Source organism: Melopsittacus undulatus, chromosome 9, assembly GCF_012275295.1.
Source record: "Melopsittacus undulatus isolate bMelUnd1 chromosome 9, bMelUnd1.mat.Z, whole genome shotgun sequence".
NCBI lineage: Eukaryota > Metazoa > Chordata > Aves > Psittaciformes > Psittaculidae > Melopsittacus > Melopsittacus undulatus.
Genome location: NC_047535.1, coordinates 107,007 through 128,379, shown reverse-complemented (window position 1 = coordinate 128,379; position 21,373 = coordinate 107,007). Strand labels below are relative to the sequence as shown.

At 42.3% G+C, this 21,373-nt stretch overlaps 1 protein-coding gene across 6 annotated transcripts in view; it reads left to right on the top strand.

Moving 5' to 3' along the window:
• Positions 1 to 20,809, top strand: part of TP53BP1 (tumor protein p53 binding protein 1) — a 30,895-nt gene extending 10,086 nt beyond the window's left edge. For 3 of the 6 annotated variants that reach the window (XM_034065944.1, XM_034065946.1, XM_034065943.1), the window contains 16 exons: positions 6,028 to 6,135; positions 7,679 to 7,897; positions 8,416 to 8,473; positions 9,639 to 9,731; positions 10,761 to 11,262; positions 12,263 to 12,415; positions 13,687 to 13,979; positions 14,311 to 14,487; positions 14,720 to 15,141; positions 15,273 to 15,464; positions 15,945 to 16,148; positions 16,706 to 16,918; positions 17,604 to 17,698; positions 18,673 to 18,872; positions 19,703 to 19,848; positions 20,445 to 20,809. In XM_034065944.1, coding sequence (XP_033921835.1) covers positions 6,028 to 6,135; positions 7,679 to 7,897; positions 8,416 to 8,473; positions 9,639 to 9,731; positions 10,761 to 11,262; positions 12,263 to 12,415; positions 13,687 to 13,979; positions 14,311 to 14,487; positions 14,720 to 15,141; positions 15,273 to 15,464; positions 15,945 to 16,148; positions 16,706 to 16,918; positions 17,604 to 17,698; positions 18,673 to 18,872; positions 19,703 to 19,848; positions 20,445 to 20,656 — 3,287 coding nt within the window. In that variant the 3' untranslated portion in view covers positions 20,657 to 20,809. Of the gene's footprint in view, positions 1 to 6,027; positions 6,136 to 7,678; positions 7,898 to 8,415; positions 8,474 to 9,638; positions 9,732 to 10,760; positions 11,263 to 12,262; positions 12,416 to 13,686; positions 13,980 to 14,310; positions 14,488 to 14,719; positions 15,142 to 15,272; positions 15,465 to 15,619; positions 15,903 to 15,944; positions 16,149 to 16,705; positions 16,919 to 17,603; positions 17,699 to 18,672; positions 18,873 to 19,702; positions 19,849 to 20,444 lie in introns of those variants that run through there. The other 3 variants (XM_034065945.1, XM_034065947.1, XM_034065948.1) reach the window with 3 other exon arrangements.
• Positions 20,810 to 21,373: the final 564 nt, after the last annotated feature.

Here is a 21,373-nt window from a genome sequence, read left to right as displayed (position 1 = left end):
GCTGACCACTTTGTTATTCTGATTTGTGGAACCAGTAAAGCTGTGGGCTAGATAGAATGTCTCTTACCACTCAGAGGTCATGGTATTGTTCATAGCTCTATAGTCTGTTCTGCAGAGCTTTGTTCAAATGGTAATGTTTTCTGTTTTTTTCCCTTTGAGACATCCGTGTAAGGTGTACTGCTTAAAAAAGCACTTCCTAATACTTGTCTTTTTATGTATTCAGCTGATAATTGGTCTGAATAATTTTCTTTGTCAGTGAGGGACACCTCTCTTATTTTCTCTGCAAATTTATGTTTGGAGTTTTTTTGGGAGCTGTACATGTCTTCAAAACTTCTTCCTAACTTCTCTCATCAGTCTCATGAGTCCAGTATTTTTTATTACTGTTTTCTGAACTACGTGTTTAATTTTTCCAGTTATGAACTGATCCTTTCTGCCACTTATGGCAGCTTTGGCTATTTCTTCCTGAAAGCCTTTTGAGCTCATTCTTATATGGTTCCCTCCCCTTTTCTTCAGTTCTTGTGACCTTGAACCGTGCTGACTTCTGGAACATGTGATCCTGTTTGGAAAGGTCAGAATGGCAGATTTCAAAAAGGAGCAAGATGAAGAGCTTTCTTCTTTATGTCTGAACAGCAGTAGGTGAGATGTCTTTGAAGTGCTAGATGGAGACTTGGATGAAAAGGGATTGAGTGTAATACTTACATGGGTTTCTGATACCAAATTTGGAGACAAATCTTTCTTTGAGAAAGATAACCATTTAATAGCATGGAAGTGGCTGCTGAGAAGAAAGTCTAGACACTAAAAATAGGATGAAGGTATTACATTGTAAGATAAGAATGACTGGTAAATATTGATAGCTGTAAGAGTTAGATTACAGCAAAATGTGGAAAAGAGATTTAAATGTTTATGCAGGTCATCAGTTTTGGAGAGCTTCCAGCAAAAGCAGATTTCAAGCCAGATTTTGCTGTGTCTGTTGACATACTTCAAAACAAAATAAAGCTCAGATTATTTACATGGAGTATGGATCCTTGTGGCCAGAGCTATTTAACATCATTAACATCTGAGAACAACTTCTGCCGTAGTTACTTTATTTTGAGTCAAGTATATATTTATTCATGTAAACGTTTTGATACCTACTTTGTTTAGATTTAAAACCTCCACTTTCTCAATAGTAGTCTCAATTGTAGTCACGTGAATTAGTCAGTATTGTTGAGTATATTAATACCAGCTATCACAGCAATTTAATTGGTGTAACTTTTGCACCCATTCTTTGGAATGTGATAGGACCAGTCAGATATTTGGGAGCTTTTTTGGTTTTGTGTTCTTTGACATCCCATAACTAGTGACTGTCTCTTTCAGAATGCTCTAACAACCTGCTTTGTTGTTGAGTGTGAAAGCAGAGTGTTTCAGCTGGACGGAAATGCAGTGATTTAAATATAGTGCATTCTCTAACAGTAGTCTGTGCTAAGGAAGTAACACTCTGGAGGCAATTTGGTGGGTTGTTTTGTAAATCAAGACAGTTGCATCATCAACTTCAGATTTAAGTTCTTGTGGTATTTAGATGTGTCTGATAGTTATGGAAATGATACTTAGGGAAATCTTTGAATATTGTTTGTAAGTTGTACAATCGAATCATGCTATATTTTTCAAACTGGGGGCAGTAGGGAAGATTCAGTAACAGATTTTGGAGATGGTACACAAAATCTGAACACCAGGCTTTGATATACTCTATGGACCAAGATGACGAGCTTCTTTATTAATATTAAGATTAGTGTGTTGCCATTTTCCATGTTTGTTTTTTTTTTTGTTGTTGTCAGGATGGGCTTTCTTCAGTCTTCCTTGTTCAGTGGTTTGCAATAGGTCATTGTGTCTTTCTGATAACTGAAAATCATGGTCTCTCTGAACTGAGATAATACAACAGGCAGAAGAACAGTTATACTGCATCAGTCTAGCTTGGTATTGAAGTTTTTCCAGTAGCATATGGATGAGATATAAGGGCAAAAATGCAGTGTTCAGATACTTCTGAAGAAGTATCTCTTTCATCATCAAGAAAATTATGGTTTCCAAACATGCTGAAGTGATGTTCCTGATTTGTTTGGGTTTTTTTGTTTGCTAAGGCACATGGACAATATGGGGGTGATTTGCAACAGCCAGCATGGCTTCATGTCCTGGTTTGAGCAGTGGCAGTCATTTTTCTTCTTCTTGGTAGCTGGTGCAGTGCTGTGTTTTGACTTTTGGGCTGAGAACGGTTGCTGATAGCAAGTATGTTTTGAGTTACTGCTCAAAGGTTTGGTTTGTCCAAGGCCTTTTCTGAGCTCATGCTCTGCCAGGGAGGAGGGGAGGCCGGGAGGAAGGAGAGACAGGACACCTGACCCAGGCTAGCCAAAGAGGTATTCCATACCATAGCACGTCATACCCAGGAGGTAACCGGGAGAGACCCGGAAGGGCTGGAGCTCTGGGGGGATGGAGGAGGTATCGGTCGGTGCTCGGTCGGGCAGGGTGGGGTGAGTTATGGGTCGGTGGCTGGTGAGGTGTTGTATTCTCTTCACTTGTTATTGGCTTTATCATTATTATTTGTAGTAGTAGTAGCAGTAGTGATTTATGTTATACCTTAGCAATTAAACCATTCTTATCTCAACCCGTGGGGGCTATATTCTTTGGATTCTCCTTCCTAACTCTCTGTAAGTTGGGGGGAGCAAGGGGGGGAGTGAGTGAACGAGCTGTGCGGACTTGGGTTAAACCGCGACACTTCATGAAGGGCAAATTGTGCCTGGAAAATTTGGTGGCCTTCTATAATGGGGCCACAGCATGGGTGGATAGGGGAATAGTGACTGTGTCATCTACCTGGACTTGTGCAAAGCATTTAACACTGTCCTGTATGGCATCCTTGTCTCTAAACTGGAGAGGTGTGGATTTGATAAATTGACCATTCAGTGGATAAGGAGTTGCCTGAATGGTTGTAGTGAGAGTTGGGATCAACTGCAGAGGGCAGTGACAAGTGGTGCTCTTCAGGGGTTGGCATGGGGACTCCACACTTTAATGTCTTTGTCAGTGACGTGGATGGTGGGATTGAGCACCCTCAGCAAGTTTGCTGATACCACGCTGTGTGGTACAGTGACACACTGGAGGAAAGGGATGGGATCCGGAAGGACCTGCACAGACTGGAGAGGTGGGACCATGCAAACCTCATTGAGTTCAACAAGGACAAGTGCGAGGTCTTGCCCCTGGGTTGGGGCAATCCTCAGGACAAAACACAGGCTGGGGGAGACTGGATGGAGCAGCCCTGAGAAGGACTTAGGGTGTTGGCTGACAAGCAGCTCCCATGACCCGGCTTCAGTGTGTGCTTGAACTTGGAAACCACCCATGTGCTGGGCTGAATTGCCCAAGGTGTGAAGAGCTTTAAAGCATCCCTCTTCTTTTAAAGTAGCTTTATTCTCATAATAGTTATTTTCAACCATAGTCTAATCCCTTACCAAGAGATTATGAAGCATACATCAGTAAGCATAAACTTTGGGTAAGGACTAGAAGGATTTTGGAGAAGCCTTTAACTAGTAGGAGTAGAAACTGAATGGTAAGGTTTGAGGGGGGTTCCTTTTGTTTCTAAAGTTACCTTGAATAAGAGGTTAACTGTTTAGTTACTCTATTAAAATACTAAAAGGCTAGAACATGATAGAACACGGGGATATGGAAAACAAACTTACTTATTGAAGTCTGTTTCTAGGACTCTAGAGCTTATAGAATTTGTGGTTGTCTGTGAAATCTTTTTTGCAGAGTGTACAATTTTGTATGTATAAAACCTGATTCAAAAAGTTAACTTTACTGGTAATATAAAATAAAGAAGAAACAGATAAGTTCTGTTAACATAGTTCTGATAGAGTTTAAGCATATGAGGTTAAATAAAAAGTTTAATATTTTTGTAGTTGCCATCTGCACTGTGCTAGAAACTTCCAACTCTCCCTGTGAAATTTTCACCCAAGCAAATTAATTTTTTTATACCTTAGAATTAGCAAACTCGAGAGAAACAAAGTGGGCTGAAAAGACACAGTCTTTTGACACTGGAAGATAAAAGGGATCATTGCAAGGAATGATGGTCTTAAGGACATAAGAAAAGTTTGTAGAGAGAATCCACTTTTTTCATTGCTACAACACTTGATGCAGCTATGTGAAAGCAATTAAACTTGAAGGCATACACATTTTTTCAGGTTCCTTGAGTGTGAAGCTTGTTTGTTTTCTCCAGTAGTAGCTGTTGGTTTGCTAACTAGATCATCTCTTCTTAAAATGCAGGCTGATCATTGAATAAATTCTTTTGATCATTTGTTATTAGCCTGCCAAATGGGATTTGTAGGCTAGAAGGGATTGTGGTAGCTGAATCAACCAAATTTAATGGAGTTACCGAAGGCTGCAGATTTCAAAAAAAGCACTTTTAAAGTAAGTAGAGATCTGGTGTAAGTCATGATGTGATAGGCATTCGTAAGCTGTTCATGGGAATGGTAGTCGGCCTTTTGGTATGTGGTGTACCCACAAAGTGTGAGTACCATTACACCATGAAATACCCACCCACTGCAAAAGTACACTGAAGTTCTTAGGTCAATCTCAAGGATGTTGCAGTTGCTGAATTGTATTTTTAAAACCTGTGGCAGCTGATGGCTTTCAAAGTTTTCAGATGGACAATAGTGAGCTTTTCAGTGGTGTGTTTTATTCTTGGGAGGGGATTATGCCTTTGTCATGTATTTCTGGCTTCATGTGCCACACGGTAGTTGTGTAAATCATATGTCAGTGTCTTGTATAACTGAAGAATGCTGCACTGCGTCTGGTTATAACTAAAAGTTGTTATCTGAATGTTAGCTCTTAAATTTAAGGACTTGAATTTATGTTCTCATGTCCTTAAGTAACAATATTCCAGTACTGTTTAGTTTGGGGTTTGCTTTTTGGCTTTTTTTTTGTTTTGTTTCTTTTTTTTTCTTTTTTTTTTTTTTGGGGGGGTGTTTCTTGCTTAATACATGCTTAAAATTCAGGAGTTCTGCAGATTGTGACTTGGATTATTTGAGAAATATATTGAATGAAATTCAAAGAACAAGCACAGTTTTAGGGAAAAGGAAGGATAGTGAGAAAGATGATGAAAACCTCTTTTGACCTCAGTGTGGGAGGGAGGGTTATTCTGTTAGTTTTGTTAAGTACTTATATACAATTTGGAAAGAATGCAGCATGCAAATTACTGGTACATGATGTTGAAGATTTGCAAATAAGTGGCATGGGGTGAGCAGAAGGAGGGAGCATTTTTCCTTGATCAAAACTCATAGTTTCCTTGATGGGATAGGCTACTTCACCCAATAGACCCGCAGACCCTTTATGTTGGAGACTGCACAAGAGGCAGGAGTACTGGAGAGGACAGGAGGATGGGCCCAGTGCTTCTGGTGGCAGCCAGCAGCTAGTTATGGAGCTGCAGTATCTGTTACTTCTCTTAAAGGTTACTTTCTAGGCAAGTTGCTGCTGTCATCCTCTAACCCTTAATTGGCTACTACATTTAGGCCCATAGGTGGCCAGCTGAAGTATACCTGCTGACTTTTTATCCAAGGCTTTTCGATAATAAAGCATCATTCTTTATGAGTTTCAGATTACTAATTCAGGCAATACATAGCTCTGCCAATACACTCTGTCCTAACGTTCATTTCCTTTTCTGGCGTCATCTCCCTTTTCTGTGGAAGACCCTGAACATTTCTGAAGCAAAGCTGCATTCTGCAAAAGTCTGTTTATGTCAGGATATACATGAGCATATTCATCTAGCACCTGGGGACAGCTGCACCAAGTTGACTACAGCCCACGTTTTCACCGAGAGAGATTTTCCACACAAAACGTGGAGATCACTTAGAGCAGCTGTCCTGAAACCAGTAACTGTTGAGGGCAGCTTTGTACAGGGCAGCACCAGCTTATGCTCTTCCCCATTTCCACAGCACAATGAACCTGTGCTTTTGGTATTTGAACCAAAGTAATCCCCTGCAATTACTAATCCTGGCATGCACTGTCTTTTAGGAAGTCCATTTCATTTTACTTTGCCAAAGGAGCAGCCCTTGACCAGCATAACACCACCGCTAATTGGCCAGCTTAAAATGGGACCCAGAAGACACAGTACACCAATTGGTGAGTTTGACCTGTCCTGCTCTGTTCTCCAGGGAAAGCCTGTTTGGAAGCTTTTGATTCTTGATGCAGGATCTGATGGGATAACTCAAACCTATCTTGGCAAAAAACATACTTTTTCTGGGGAGGGTTCATCCCTTCTTCACACTTTCCTTGTTATATTCTTGGCCTCTAGCGAAGGTATTTGCTCTCTGAGTATGAGGTGGTATAGGGCATGTATTTCTTACACTCATTTCATGCTCTCATACAGCTCCATTAAAGAATGCAGACCCCTTTAAGTAGTGAAGAAGCTTAGGCTAAAGTATTGTTCCTAGTATTCATCATCTTTCAGCAGGACTTTCTCTGTTAGGTTCATGTAACAACACCCTGCATTTGCTGGATGAAAGGAAATGTGTATTTATGGACAGTGGGATTGAGTGTGCCCTCAGCAAGTTTGCCAATGACACCAAGCTGTGTGGTTCTGTTGATACACTAGAGGGAAGGAATGCCATTCAGAGGGACCTTGACACGCTTGTGAGCTGGGCTGATGCCAACCTCATGAAGTTTAACCATGCCAAGTACAAGGTCCTACACCTGGATCAGAGCAATCCCAGGCACAGCTACAGGTTGGGCAAAAAGGAAATTCAGAGCAGTCCTGTGGATAAGGACTTGGGGGTGCTGGTTGATGAGAAAGTGAACATGAGCCGGCTGCAGTGTGTGCTCACAGCCCAGAAAGCAACCGTATCCTGGGCTGTATCAAAAGGAGCTTGACCAGCAGGTCAAAGGAGGTGATCCTGCCCCTCTGCTCTGCTCTCGTGAGACCTCACTTGGAGCATTTTGTGCAGTTCTGGTGTCCTCAATGTAAAAAGGACATGGAACTGTTGGAAAAAGTCCAGAGGAGGCCACGAGGATGATCAGGGACTGGAGCACCTCCTGTATGAAGACAGGCTGAGAAAGTTGTGGCTGTTCAGCCTGGAGAAGAGAAGGTTGCGTGGAGACCTCATAGCAGCTTCCAGTATCTGAAGGGGGCCTGTAAGGATGCTGGTGAGGGACTCTTCATTAGGGACTGTAGTGATAGGACAAGGGGTAATAGGTTGAAACTTAAACAGCAGAGGTTTAGACTGGATATAAGGAAGAAATTCTTTCCTGTGAGGGTGCTGAGGCACTGGAATGGGTTGCCCAGGGAGGTTGTGAATGCTCCGTCCCTGGCAGTGTTCAGGACCAGGTTGGATGAAGCCTTGGGTGATATGGTTTAGTGTGAGGTGTCCCTGCCCACGGCAGGGGGGCTGGAACTGGATGATCTTAAGGTCCTTTCCAACCCTAACTATTCTATGATTCTATTCTATGATTCTATGCTTGCGTAATAGTATCCTTTGCATGCTAAGGATGACACCTGTGTTACAGAACTTTAACATGTATGAACTCTAGACAGAAATTCCCACTACTGCACTACTGCTGATGCATGCTGTGAAGCATCTTCAGAATAGAACTGGGAACTGAATCCTATCGATGTGAATGACAGTAGCTGCTTTTTGGTTTACATTTTTTTTTGTTTTCCTGTTTGCAGTGGATGATAATTGCCCAGACAGCACTATGGTAACTAGTGATGTTACACCAGAGATGACCAACAATGTCACTGTGGAAAGTGCAGCGGTATCAACAGATGTGTCAGAAATGTGCGACAGAGGAGATTCTTGTGGGGCTGATGCAAAACTCTCACTGCGAATGAACCTTGTTACGCCTGTGAATGATGGGAGTGAGGAGTCCCTGCCATTCAGCTTGGAAAGTAAGAGGATGACACTTTGAAACATAATCTCAGCCTTAACACAAAGCTGCTTTATGGCATTCCCCAAAACAGTCTGAGTGTCTGTAATTTTTTCATTTTTCTTTTTGGGCAGTGTCACTTAAATTTGTTTCTCTGTTTCTGCAATGCTCTAAGCACGGGTGGAGTGAGAGGAGAGGCCTCTGTTGTGAGGAAAGGTATTTTCAGCAGACTAAAAATTGTGATGCATAGTGGCAATGTCACAGGACAGGAACTGGAGTTCAATTATATTGGGAGGGAGTAAATTCTAAAAGTACAATCTGGACAAAAAAGTTAGCATTTTGATCAGGCCAGTGACATTCAGTCTAATAGTCTAAAACTTGTAGAAACTCAGGTGTGTGATGAGAAGTTGGACAGAGAGGCCTGGGCACTCTTTGTCCAGTGTTACTCAGCCTCTCTCTTTGCTGAGTGTAAAGGGCTGGAAAGGGACAGGAGAGTCTGTTCAGCTGGCACCAGAATCATCCTTCCCTTCCTTCTTTCAGGGCCTGCAGCCAATGACAGGAAAAATGGAGCCTCTGCTGCTGCTGGGGCTGCTGACAGGTAACTGTGCTTGTTGCTGTGCAGAGTATTAACTATGAAGGTCTGGGTAGGTCCTTTTTCCACTTGTGGCCAGCAGCAGGGAGAAAAAAAAAAGAGGCACAGAAGCAGGGATGCTTTGAGCAGTGGCTGTGCCATTAACTCTTCAGCTCTTGCAGTGGGTTTGAAGTACATGGGCAAAGTGAGTGCTCCATCTGCTCTTTCATTACAGTCTCTTTCCTACTAATGTCAGCATTTTGCCTCCTGATTGTAGGCAAAGCAGAAATTCAGGTCTTGGGCAATCTGGAATGGAAGCGTGCCCTATGCACCTCTTAAATTTCAAATACATGGTTTTCTGCTTTATTTTCTGCAAAGGATCTCTGAGGAGTTCTGAAAGAGAATTCTCTTTTTGATATGAAGCTGATAGAAACATAAGTGATAAACTGAAATCACAGTTTAACATGTTGCCCAAAACAAAAGTTACTCCCTTGGTCTTGATTTGTACATATCTATCTTCTCTCATCTCACATTTAATGCCTAGCATTGCTTGATTTTAGCTCTTGGGGTGTATAGTTTGTAAGTGCCAATTAGAATCTGAGTCAGAAGACAGTGACCTGTACATTGGTTTGAAGCAGTGAGAAAACTTTGAAATAAACTCTGTATCTCTTCTCAAAAGGTTGCATGCTGGACATTAGTCATGCCTCAATGCTGAGGATGTGGCTGTCATTCCTTGCTGTTTGCAGATGGATTGTCTTTATTAGGTATAGGTTGAACTTGATCTCTCCATCTGCTTTATGACTCTCATTCACAATATTTCTGCAGTGTTGTGAAAATCCTGAGAGTAAGCCATAAATGGTCTATGTCCCCTGGTGGGTACCAAACATAGTAGACAGTGAAACTCCTGATGGCACCGCAGTTTTACACACTGCGTTTTCTGGCATTGGTAACACTGGTTTTGGCTGTTAAGGTGTCTGCAGAAGCGACAGAAGTGCTTATACAATTGCAGCTTGACCTTTTGAGACTTACCATCGTGCGCATTCTGTGGTTCTATAAGTCAACAAGCTCACTATGAGTGGTTGCTTTCCCTAGGGGTTAGAGAACACTCATTTTGCTGTATGAGGGATTTTCTCACTCCCTGATGGGGTTTTTTTATTTGTTTTTTTTGTCTGTTTTAAATCTGTGCTGCTAGCTCCCAGAAAACATCATCTGTGTTTAGTCGTGTCTGTGAAGTTCACCGAGAGGATGAGGCCAGAAGTCATGGTTTTTCCACTTCTCCATTTAGGTAACTCCTCACAGTCTTTGCCTGCCAGTCCTGGCTGGGTTTGTATGCACAAGTCCATTTTCTACATTAAAGAAATTGCAATAAGTCATTGTCTTTGGGTGACATAGAAGGTTGGGAACACCAGGGTAAGTATAATAAGTACTGTGTTTGTATCTCAAATAGCAGTCAGGCCCTTTCGACTGAGCAGCGTTGTGATTGTATCTGGCTAATATGCTTCAGGAAAGTCTTGAGAGAACTGAAATCATAGTTAGAGCTGTTTAAAAGCCTTTTCTTTCTCTTGTTCCAAGATCTTGTGACCTGTGGTGTTTGTTACTGTTCCTGCTGTTATCTCCCTTAAAAGCCCATCAAGTTTTGCTGTTTCTAGTTGCTTTGAAAAGCACTTTATTGCTGCATATCTTACAGTGATAAGGGTGCTGGCTGGACGACCAGGTGTAGAAATCTGCTTCTTCAGTATTTTCCATTCTATCTTTTTTTTTCCATTCCATCTATTCCAGTTTTTCTTTTTTCCTTTTTTTTTTTAATAAGATCTTTGTCAACAGAGAAGGAGTAACCTTTATTTCAAGAGCATTGAACAGTTATACTGAAGACCATTCCATGTAATACTTGATAACACTACATAGGGCACACAAATTCTAATGAAAACATTAGATGGCATTTTTGTTTATGCTCCTGCCTCTTCCTGCCAGGTGTAATTACCAGTTTCAAGCCAATGATGTGCTGAAGCAGACTGTAGCAACTTCAAGATGGCATGACTCCCAGAAGCATGCTGTATAACTGGTGCCTAAAGTGTGGAGTGTAGATAGCTTTATTAGTGTTTGGAAAAACACCTAATTCTCTACAGGTGTCAGCCATTCTTCTTGCTCCTATGTGAATCACTTGAGAGATACTGAAAGGTTATTTTATAATTTGAGACTCCCTGAGTTCTGTGCAATCTTAAGAAGCAGTTGTTTGGAGTGTTTTTTTAGAGTGACATCATATTGATTGTCTTTTTCTAATCATAATTTTGATCTGTGTATGACTGGTTTGCAGGGGGAATCTGTTCAGTTTTCCTGGCACTCAAGAAGATGCTGAGTTACAAAACAATCCAAGTGGATGGCAGTACCAGCAACACAAAGGAGGTGACAGTGATGGACAGATACAGATTTCTCAGAGGATGCAGCAGGACTGCTGTCAACAGCCTTCTGATGCAGAGGGTGGAGAATCTGTGGAGACTGGTATTGTAAGCACTGAGACAGAAGAAGAGAGGAGGATGCAGAAGAAACCAAGTAAAGCTGTTAAAATTGGTGAAAACCAAGAGAGGTGGGCAAACACTAGGAATAAAGGGATTCAGACTACAGTGGACTGCATTGTTACCCCAACAGCTGTTACAGCAGCAACACAAACTTCAGAAGAAATCTATAGGCAGGTGGAAGTGGGAACCAGTATGTCTGGGCAAAGACCTGGACAACAAGATGCAAATATCCAAACTGAAGAGAGTGGAGAAAAGATTCTGAATGCCTCTGGAGAGGACACAGACTCTCTGCACAGTCAGGTGGGATGAAGGCTGCCTGTATGTAATTTTACTGCTTTAGAACAGTTAAGTATCCCTTCAACCAGTAAATTCACTGAGAGTAGGTTCTCTGTTGAAAAAATCCAAAAGACCACTTTAAAATGTTAATATTGCAGGCTTTCTTGCATCAGCTGTACACAGCTTCTAAGCTGGCAGTATTGAGTGGGCAGTGTAAGTTTGGGAAGATAATGTGTCCATATTTATTTTCTGAAAAAATTTGACAAGTTTTGGTTGGTTGGTTGTTTTTTGGGGGGGGGATGGGTGTTGTGTCCAGTGTTTAACACTGTAAAGAAAATGGTCACTTTTTGTTGGATGGAGATGGGAACTGCAGGAAATTTTGAATGAAGGGTTTGATGCTTTCTGTTTTGCACCAGCCAGCTTCGGACAGCTTGCTGTCCCACTCCATCCAGTGTCAGTGGATAAGCACACAAGGGGAGAGCTCCTCCAAAGAAACGTTCCAACGAGATAAATAACTTTGAATTAGTACTTCTGAAAGTATTGCATGCCCAAAAGAACCCTGCTTTGCAGTTAGAACTGCAGAGTATATTTTCTTGTGAACAAAAAGACTATATAAAAGAAAAAATCTCTGAACTTGAGCTAAGAATAGTGCATCCTCTGGGAAACAGGAGATCAACAGGGCCGTAAGTATGCAGTGCAACATCAGTGTGATATGTCTGAGAGACCGCTGAATGAAAGAGTATCAGAAGCCATGCTAAGCAGGTTTTCTGTTTCCTCCTTGGGTTGTTTTGATTCCCTTCCTCGATCCATCAGCAAGTCAGGAAAATGTGTTCAGTTCTCCCTTGTTTGGGGTTTCTTGTGTTATTGCATCTAATCTGTAACAAGATGCCAAAAGGTTCTGTATCTCAGTACTTGAATATGGTATGAAGAAACCGTACTGCAGAGATAGTTCTACTCGGAAATTGTGGGCTTTTCATTGTGGTCTGGTTTTGGTTTGTTTTTTAATTTGTTCTGTTTATTACAGGGAGAGGAGGAGTTTAATCTTCTTCATCCACCCAAAGGCCGAGTGCAGCATCGCCACATGCGAACTATTCGAGAAGTACGCACTGTTGTAACGCGGGTTATAACTGATGTTTACTACATAAATGGTGCAGAGGTGGAACGAAAAGTAGTTGAGGTAAGTTCCTGTTTTCAGGGCTAAGTGTAATGTTTTGTTCACTGAAAAAATAATTAATATGAGAATGTGTTGTGGCTGCAGAAAATGAGCGAGCAAGTCAGCGCTGTGATGGAAAGCTTTTCCGTGTTTGCTCATGAAGAATATTTAGCGCGTGGCCAAAGCTGTGTGTTTGTTGCTTGTGTATTTCGTGCCCATTACTTTTTTCTGAAGATACAGAGTCTTTTTTCTTCTCAAAGAACCGAACAGAAGACTTCACTCTGTGTATACAGATGTTATAAAATTCTTGGGGTTTTGTCAGAATAGAGAGATTTCAGAATGCGCAGAAATTTTATTAGTAAGCAAAATCACTTCTGCTTGTAAAAGTGAGCTACATAGGGTAGTTTAGCTTGTTTTGCAGCTCAATGTCCTTTCTAACTGCACTTTTGAGTCCTGTGGATCAGATTGTGTAAGAGGTCTATAAAAGCAACTTAAATCCAAAAGATATACAAGCCTTTTGTTAGTGCACTTGTGTTGTTGGTGTGTGTCCATTCATTAGTTGGTAAATCTTTATGGAATCTCTAAAGATAGCTGACAAATGCTGATGTGATGTGCACAGTAATCACACTAGCCTGCTAAAAAGAAAATGTTACTGCTGTCCTGTTATAAAGATGGATAACATGAGTCTTGTGTTGTGTTATTACAGTGAGTAATGACAGAAGAGGATAAAAAAAACTTAGTAAAAAGATTATACTTTCACACCTGATACTACACATTAAGTTATTGTAACATTAAAATAGAGAATTAAGTTTCCTGAAATTTGCTTACGTAGGCTGTGTAATCACAATCATGTAACCATTTCCAACTTATCTGCCAACATTTGATATCACTCTTTTGTAGATACATGTTTGTATTTCCATAAAACTTCAATGGCTCCAAGTGACCAGCTGTCTGAAACTGATCTTCGATTATTAGTTATGAAAGGCTGCTACTGTCTTATGTACATTGCACGCTTACACTTTTGCAGGGTGGTAATTATTCAAAACCGGACTAGTTTGATATCAACCAAGCTCTATCATGTTGACTGTTGTCCTACTTCTTTACATACAGCAGCTACAGGCCTATAGTGAGACACACACTGTCTACCATTGGTCAGTTCAGACTCAAATGTGCATAGCTAGCTTCAGTTTCATGAACATGGTCTCCACTTGTCTGCTTCTGCCTTGTGATTCTAGAGCTTCTGTATAGCAAGTGTGTCACTTCTGATGAACCTCTTTGGGTTTTTTACTCTTAAGGAAACTGAAGAGCCTGTAGTGGAGTGCCAGGAGTGTGAGACTGATGCATCCTCCTCTAGAACTGCAGTGGGCTCATCGTTGACCTCAGGAGACCTTGGCGATGTCAGCTCCTTCTCATCTAAGGCCTCAAGCCTCCACCGTACATCCAGTGGAGCAAGCAGTGGTCACTCTGCCACACACAGCAGCAGTAGCAGCTCAGGGCGAGGAACTGGAGCTGCCAAAGGGAAAGTGTGTGCGACAGGAACTGGAGAGTTTGCTTTACCCGTTGGCAGGGGTGTCTTAGGAAAATTAAGGTATGTGCAGAGCCTTGGGAAGGAAGAATAGATATTTTGCAGAAGTGAACAGCTGGCTTGGGGGGAATGTGAAACAGGATAGACCCTAAACCAGGACTTTTCTGGGGAGGATCTGCCTTGATGAATGGAAGTAAGGAGATAGTCTTTACTTTCACATGTGTACTTCCCAAAGGAGAAGTTTGTTTCCCTGTGAAACATTGCTTCACCTAAACTCTTGCCAATTTAGCAATAATGAGGCAAGCTTCTTGACCAGTTGTAAGATCAGAGAAAATGGGAGGATCCTCATGAGCTGTCTTCTTTCTGCAGATCAGTTAACTTATAAATTCTCTAGCCCTAGGAAAGGAACTGGTCAGCCAACATCTTCACTCAGAGTTAGCCAGACAGGAGCGCTACCTTGTGAGGAAGAGGAGGAATCTATGCCTGGCACTCGTCAGGGTGGCAAAGCACCTGTGACACCTCGTGGGCGAGGAAGAAGAGGCCGCCCACCATCTCGAACAACAGGAACAAGGTACCTTGGAAAAAGGTGATAACAACTTTATTTTGAAGAAAGAGACTGGGGAGCAGGTGACTTAATGCAACAGAAGGAGTGCTGAATGTTTCAAGAGCTAGTTTTTGTGATACCATGTAGTAGATGCAAGCATCTTGTCCAAGTATTTTTCATTTATTAACTGTTTTTCCTGATCTTTCTGGGAGTGCTATTCTCTTCTTTCCTTATGGGACTGCTTTTCTCTTTTCTACAGAGATTTGGCTGGACTGCCAGCTATGGAGGATCTCTCAACTACAGCATCGCCTGAGGACAAATCATTTACTCGTTCAGTTCGCCTGCCAGATGGAGGGGAGAAACCCAATACTTCTGGCTTCTGTGCCTTACGTCGAAGTAATTCTCCAGAAATCCCATTACAAGTGGTGACTGGTCCTTTGAACTGCACAGACTCATCTTCTGGGAGCAGCTTTGTGGGACTCAGGGTGGTAGCAAAGTGGTCCTCGAATGGGTACTTCTATTCCGGGATGATTACCCAAGATGTTGGGGCAGGAAAGTACAAGCTGCTCTTTGATGATGGATATGAATGTGATGTGTTAGGAAAAGATATTTTACTCTGTGATCCTATCCCACTGGAGACTGAGGTGACTGCATTGTCAGAGGATGAGTACTTTAGTGCAGGTAAGAGCAATGCTTGACCTCCATCCTTGGGTTTTCTGAGTTGCTGGATGCAATGGGAAATGGATGGTTGTCCAGGAGGATGCAAAGCCTGGGGGTAGTTGGTTAACTGGTGTTATTTGCTGTCTTGTCAGGTGTGGTGAAGGGACATCGGAAGGAGTCTGAAGAGCTATACTATTGCATTGAAAAGGAAGGCCAGAGAAAGTGGTACAAACGAATGGCTGTTATCCTGTCTCTGGACCAAGGAAATAAGCTACGGGAGCAGTTTGGACTAGGACCTTATGAACCTGTCACCCCCCTGAACAAAGCAGCTGACATCAGTCTCGGTAAGGGGAGGTCCTATTCAGCTGCTGGCTGAGCTGTTATTCTGCGTCTTGTGCCTTTGAGGTGCTTCTAGTTCCTACCCTAAATTACCAGTGTTTAATTGGGTACTTCTTAATGGCATCTCTGAGATACTTTTATTGTTTTGTGTCTATCTCAGAGACTTACTGGTATTAACTGGCTTGTGGAGAGTGGCCTGCATCTAGGACAGTGATGCTGTACTCGTTTACACTTGATGGATAGCTACTGTAATACAAATTCTCCAGCAGTACTGAAAGGAAAAGAGACAGACAGGCAGGGTAATGGACTTGGTAAGAGAGATACGCAAGTGAGGTACCTTTTGTCTTGTTCTTCCCTGTCAGAGGGTGGTAGTGTGTACTTTCTAGGTACTGTGGAATTTAGCCACCTCTCTGTACAGATAGGTAGGTGAAAGCTCATGGAGTTATGTGACAGGCAGTGACTGATCTCTGTGTTCTGGATCACAGATAATCTTGTGGAGGGGAAGCGGAAGCGACGTAGTAACCTTGGTTCTCCCAGCAGTTCCAGCAGCAGCACGACTCCCACTCGTAAAGTGCAGGAGAGTCCACGTATCCAATCGGGCACACTGTCTGGGAAAAGGAAACTTGTTGCTTCTGAAGATGAGAGATCCCCAGCTAAACGTGGCCGCAAGTCAGCAGTGATAAAGCTTGGTGAGAATATTATTTTCTGCTTTTAAATTTGCATTCAGCTATTTTTTCTCTCCCTGTTTTTTCTGTAACTGATCTTTCCACTTTCCATAAACAAAAAGATTGCCTGTTTGCCGTGCAGGATTTGAGACTGATTCTCCCTGGATGGGTTCAGCAGAGATTATTTTTAGCACAGCCTGAGTACTTTCCTGCCATATTTTCAGTTCTGCCTTTTAGAAATGTTCTGACTTGAATGCTGTAATTTGCCTTTCTCCTTTATCTCTTTTGTTACCTGCTTAGTCAGTCCTGAAATGCCTTGCTGTTAAAGGAACCCTTCATAGCAGTAGGTGTTTTTTTCAGGATATTGATAGACTGGAAAACATTGTCAATTTAGTCATTCAGGCTGTGATTTGAAGATTCTTTGCAACCAGAAGGGTAAAGATGTCTACCTGTCCTACCAATCCTGCCTCCCTCTGTCTCATCCAGTAAAATAACTGAACTTGAACATATTCCAAATCTTACCCAGAGTCTTTGTGCTGAATCTGACTTTTGAGAGTCATGGTGCTTCTGTCTTGCTGCAGGGGCTGTGCGAACTGGAGAATCTGTAAGCACCTGTGAAGGTGTAGATGCTGTAGATCCCCCAGTACTGGAGGACCATCATGGACCCTTGCCCCATAATAAGACTCTCTTTTTGGGCTATGCCTTTCTCCTCACTATGGCAACACCCAGTGACAAATTGGTCAATCACCAGAAGCCATCAGATGGTCCTGCAGGGAGTAGTGAGGAGGAAGAAGGTGAGGCTAATCTTATCCATTGCATTTCCAAGTGGAATGCTGTGGCTTTAGGAAAAACACTGGATGTTCTCTGATCAGGCATTTGTGTGAGTGCTTGTTTTACTGTTTTGTTCTTTAATGCTTTGCAGAAAGAACTTAAGATTATATCTTTGTTTAGAGAATTTACAACCTGAAATATGGCAAACCTTGGTGATGATCCTATATTCAGCAAGTTAAGATAGATGTGAAAATTAGTGAGATCAGCAGTGTCAGTATAACACGAGGAAGAAGGTTTTGAGAGATACAGGATAGTGCTGAGAAACTCAGGACTGCAAAGCATGAATGGCTTGCTCCATTTTGCCTTTGCTAGGGTCATATTTCATGTAATGAGCTGTGGTATGAAGGCAGCAGCCCGGGTGCTGCTGTGTGCTGCACATGCTCCAGTGCCTTGCTTATCTGGCAACTGGCTTTTTTTGCCCCCTGGTTTGTTGTTGATGGGTTTTTTTTGTTTGTTTGTTTTCTTTTGTGGGGGTGGCAGGGTTGGTTTTTTTCCCTTATTTTACTGTTTGAAGGGTTTTCTTTAATTATTCCTGGGAGGAAGGCTGGGCTCCCTCACTGGAGTGGTTGTGGCTCAATGGTCTGAGGAGTATATGGACATAGGCAGACAGATGACAGCCAAAAATTTAATTTTCTGTTTCCGCCGTAGAGTTTTTAGAGATAACTCCATATGACAAACATTACATAGCACAGCAGCTGCGAGCAGGAGCTGGTTATATTCTGGAAGACTTCAATGAAACCCAGGTAAGGGTTCACTTACTGATCTAGAATGGTAGTCACAGAATAGTTGAGATTGGATGAAATTCTGACAGCTCCTCTTGTCCAACCCCCCTGTTGAAAGCAAGATCAAGTAGAGCAGATTACTTAGGTCCTTGTCCAGTGGGTTTTGAGAGTCCTCAGGGATGAAAACTCCACAGCCTCTCTGGGCAGGTTCATCCCGTGTTTGACTATCCCAAATTAAAAACAAAAAAACACCCCACCAAAACCCAGAAGGAATCTCCTGCATTTAAATTTGTACCTGTTGCCTTTTAGTGGGTAACACCAAGAAGAGTCTGGCTTCCTCTTTTGTACATCCTCCTATGAGTCATGAATATGCATCGATAAGACCATCCAAGCCTTCCTTTCTTGAGCTTAAATAGCTCACCTCTCTCAGCTGCTTCTTGTATGTCACATGCTCCAGTGCCTAGATACGTTCATGGGCCTGCTCCTGTATGTCTTGTTTCTGTTGTACTGAGTGGATGCAGTACTCCAGATGGATGCAGTACCACAGGTCTGTGCCTCAGAATACTTAGAAATAGGGCTCTTCATTCTTCACTTACCAGATCTACTTGGACAACTAATGTCATTTACTGTCACGTTTACTTTAAATTTAGATTTTTAACAGAGAGGGTAAATTGGTTTTGGAGCATCTTGCCTGAAGATGCAAAGTCTTCTCTAGTGACTTAGAATTTCAGACTAAACAGTGAATCTTCTGACCCGGAATATATAATTATGATAGCAGAGTTTTTGCCTGTGAACTGCACAGCTTGGAGTAGGTGACTATTAGAGCTACTCCTGATTTCAGAATCTGTTTATCTAATTCACCTTCCATATAATATGGCTCTGAAAATTGGGTTTAATTGTTCTCTTTTGAAGTGTTTAGCAGCAAGATGAGCTCTGGGGTTTTTTTGCAAGCATTGTCTCCTGCTGACGTGTCTTTCTATCTGTCTCCCCTGAAGTGCAATGCAGCGTATCAGTGTCTTTTAATTGCGGATCAGCATTGTCGAACTCGGAAATACTTGTTGTGCCTTGCCAGAGGGATCCCTTGTGTGTCTCATATCTGGGTCCATGACAGCTGTCACGCTAACCAGCTTCAGAATTACCGGAATTACCTTTTGCCAGCTGGTTATAGCCTCCAGGAGCAAAAATTGCTGGAATGGTAAGTGCCAAATAACTATTATCTGAGTGCACAGACTGAGGATTTAATCAGAGAGTACTGAAGATGGTCTTAGTACTGCTCCCTGTGCCCTCCGTTCATGTAAGAACAGCACTTCCATTTCTTTCCTTGGATTTACAGTGACCTCTAATGCTAAGGTACATTTGTGTGCCATAATCACAAAAAAGTCTCCTGGGAAGTAAGAAAAAATGTCAGTCCCCTCATGAGGAAGGCAGAATTCAGGGCAGGCTTTCCACACACGTGTCTGACTAATCGCTCAGAAATGGATAAAAGGGAGCAATACTACTGCAATTTCCTTTCATTGGTACGTTTTGAAGCCAGCTTCTGCATTTTCTGTAGTCTGCTCTAGTGGGTCTGTTCTGAGAGAACAGATGTCAGGTCAGACTCTTTAGGCAAGGTGAAGGGTGGACAAAAGCAATTTTTGTAAGTCTCTGAGATTTTGGGCAGAAGATTGAAGCCAGCCTACTCAGCCATGTCAAAGCAGAGGCATTTTGGGTATGCATATAAAAGTGGTTCAGGAATAAGGAGGAGCTTAGCCTAATTTTGGATTTAGGCTGCTGCACACACACCCTACCAATATTGTCTACTGTTTTACTATCCATAAACAGAGGATAATTGTTCCAAGTATTTCAGGAGGGGGGTGGTAAGAGAGCAGGTCATTGTATGCAAGATACCCAAAGAATTCCCATATTCAGAGAATTTCCATATTCATATGGGAACCAGTCAGGTAACTAGAAGAATTAGACTGGTCCTCAAAGTCTCCAGCTACTGGATATTATTAGCAATCTGCAAATCTCTTCTTTACTCTGCAGGCATCCAAGAGAAAACCCATTCCATAACCTGAAGGTTCTCCTGGTGTCAGACCAGCAGCAGAACTTCCTGGATTTGTGGTCTGAAATTCTCATGACAGGGGGAGCAGCATCTGTAAAACAGCATTACTCAAATGCTCACAACAAAGGTAATCACTGGCCAGTGTCTCAGGCCTAGAAGTCGGGAATCCTGTGCCATGGGATCCCATCCAGTGTCTCTAATATGGTCTAAAACCATTTGGGATGGTTTATAAGGCCTTCTTTAAGCATAAAGGAAGGCAAAATGCAGATGTTAGCTCTCTGCTTGAATATAATTTAGGAGGTGACATCTATGGTGTAACAATTCAGGACACAAGCCTTAGCTTCCAGCCGTATGTTGAGAGGGGAGAGAGGCAAGGGTTGCTCCTAGACCTTCTGTAGGTCACTAGAATTGTGTTTCCTCGTCCCTCTGACTTCAGCTGTCTCTCTATCTCCATATGGGAGGTAGGCCCTAGTACTAACAGCCTGAGGTCAGGACTTGTGGTATCTAGTCCTGCCTGTCATGTTGGCTACTAGTTTTCTGTTAAATTTCTATCTGGACCTGAGGGAATCTTTTACTTGAAAGGTGCAGTGTAGAATGTACAAGTAGAGCATGTCTTTTACGAAAGAGAATTCCCTGGCTAGGAATGAGAGGACATGGAAGAGCTTCACAGTGGTGAAACAAACTGATCTCCTGCAGCAAAGATCCTTTTTTTCCCCCTCACAGATCCCTGTCTTTCTTCCTGTGCAGATATTCCTTTGGGTGTTTATGATGTGGTGGTGACTGATTTTTCCTGCCCAGCTGGTGTCCTGAAGTGTGCTGAAGCTTTACGACTGCCTGTTGTCTCCCAAGAATGGGTGATCCAGAGCCTTATTGCTGGGGAGAGAGTAGGCTACAACAAACATCCAAAATACAAACATGACTATGCCCCCCACTAAACAAAAACTTTGCTTTGCTGTCCCACTGTTGTGCAGACTGTGTTTTAATCAGGTTTTAAATGTTTGTGTAATTGGCCAGTGTGCATGGATTACTGTATATAGTTTTATCTGCTGGACTTTTATGATTAAATAAATGTTCAATCTCTTGTGGTAGCTGCTGGGACTCCTCATTTATCTTCCAGGACTGTGCCTCCAAAGGAGGGCAAAGAAATCCTTACATTTCTCTGAGCTGAATAACTCTTTAATACTCTGCTTCCAGTAAAGGCTAATAAAAATCAATTGTGAAGGAAGGGACAGGAGTGTTCTTAACTGGCAGCCTGTATTTAAGGAAGTGAATACCTTATGACCAAGTTCAGGGCAGCAGCACTTGTTTCTTGGAAGAACAGCACGATGTGTAATACTCCACTTTGCTGCTGGTATTTTTAATTTCAGCAACATGTTGCTGAAGTTGCAACTTGCTCCATCCCTGGCATTGTCCAGTCTTGGGAGAGATAGTCTAGTGTAAGGCATCCCTGCACATGGCAGGGGGTTGGAACTAGGTGATCTTAAGGTCTTTCCAACCCCAATTATTCTCCAGTTGTGAGTGCCTGGTGACAGCTTGTAGGACAAAGAGGTATTTTGTTTTGGCTACCTCTCTTTGCTTTTTTCACTGTTGTGACCATATAGGTATTGACCTGCCTACTGGCGCTACATAAGAAGAGATGCAGACACAGGGAC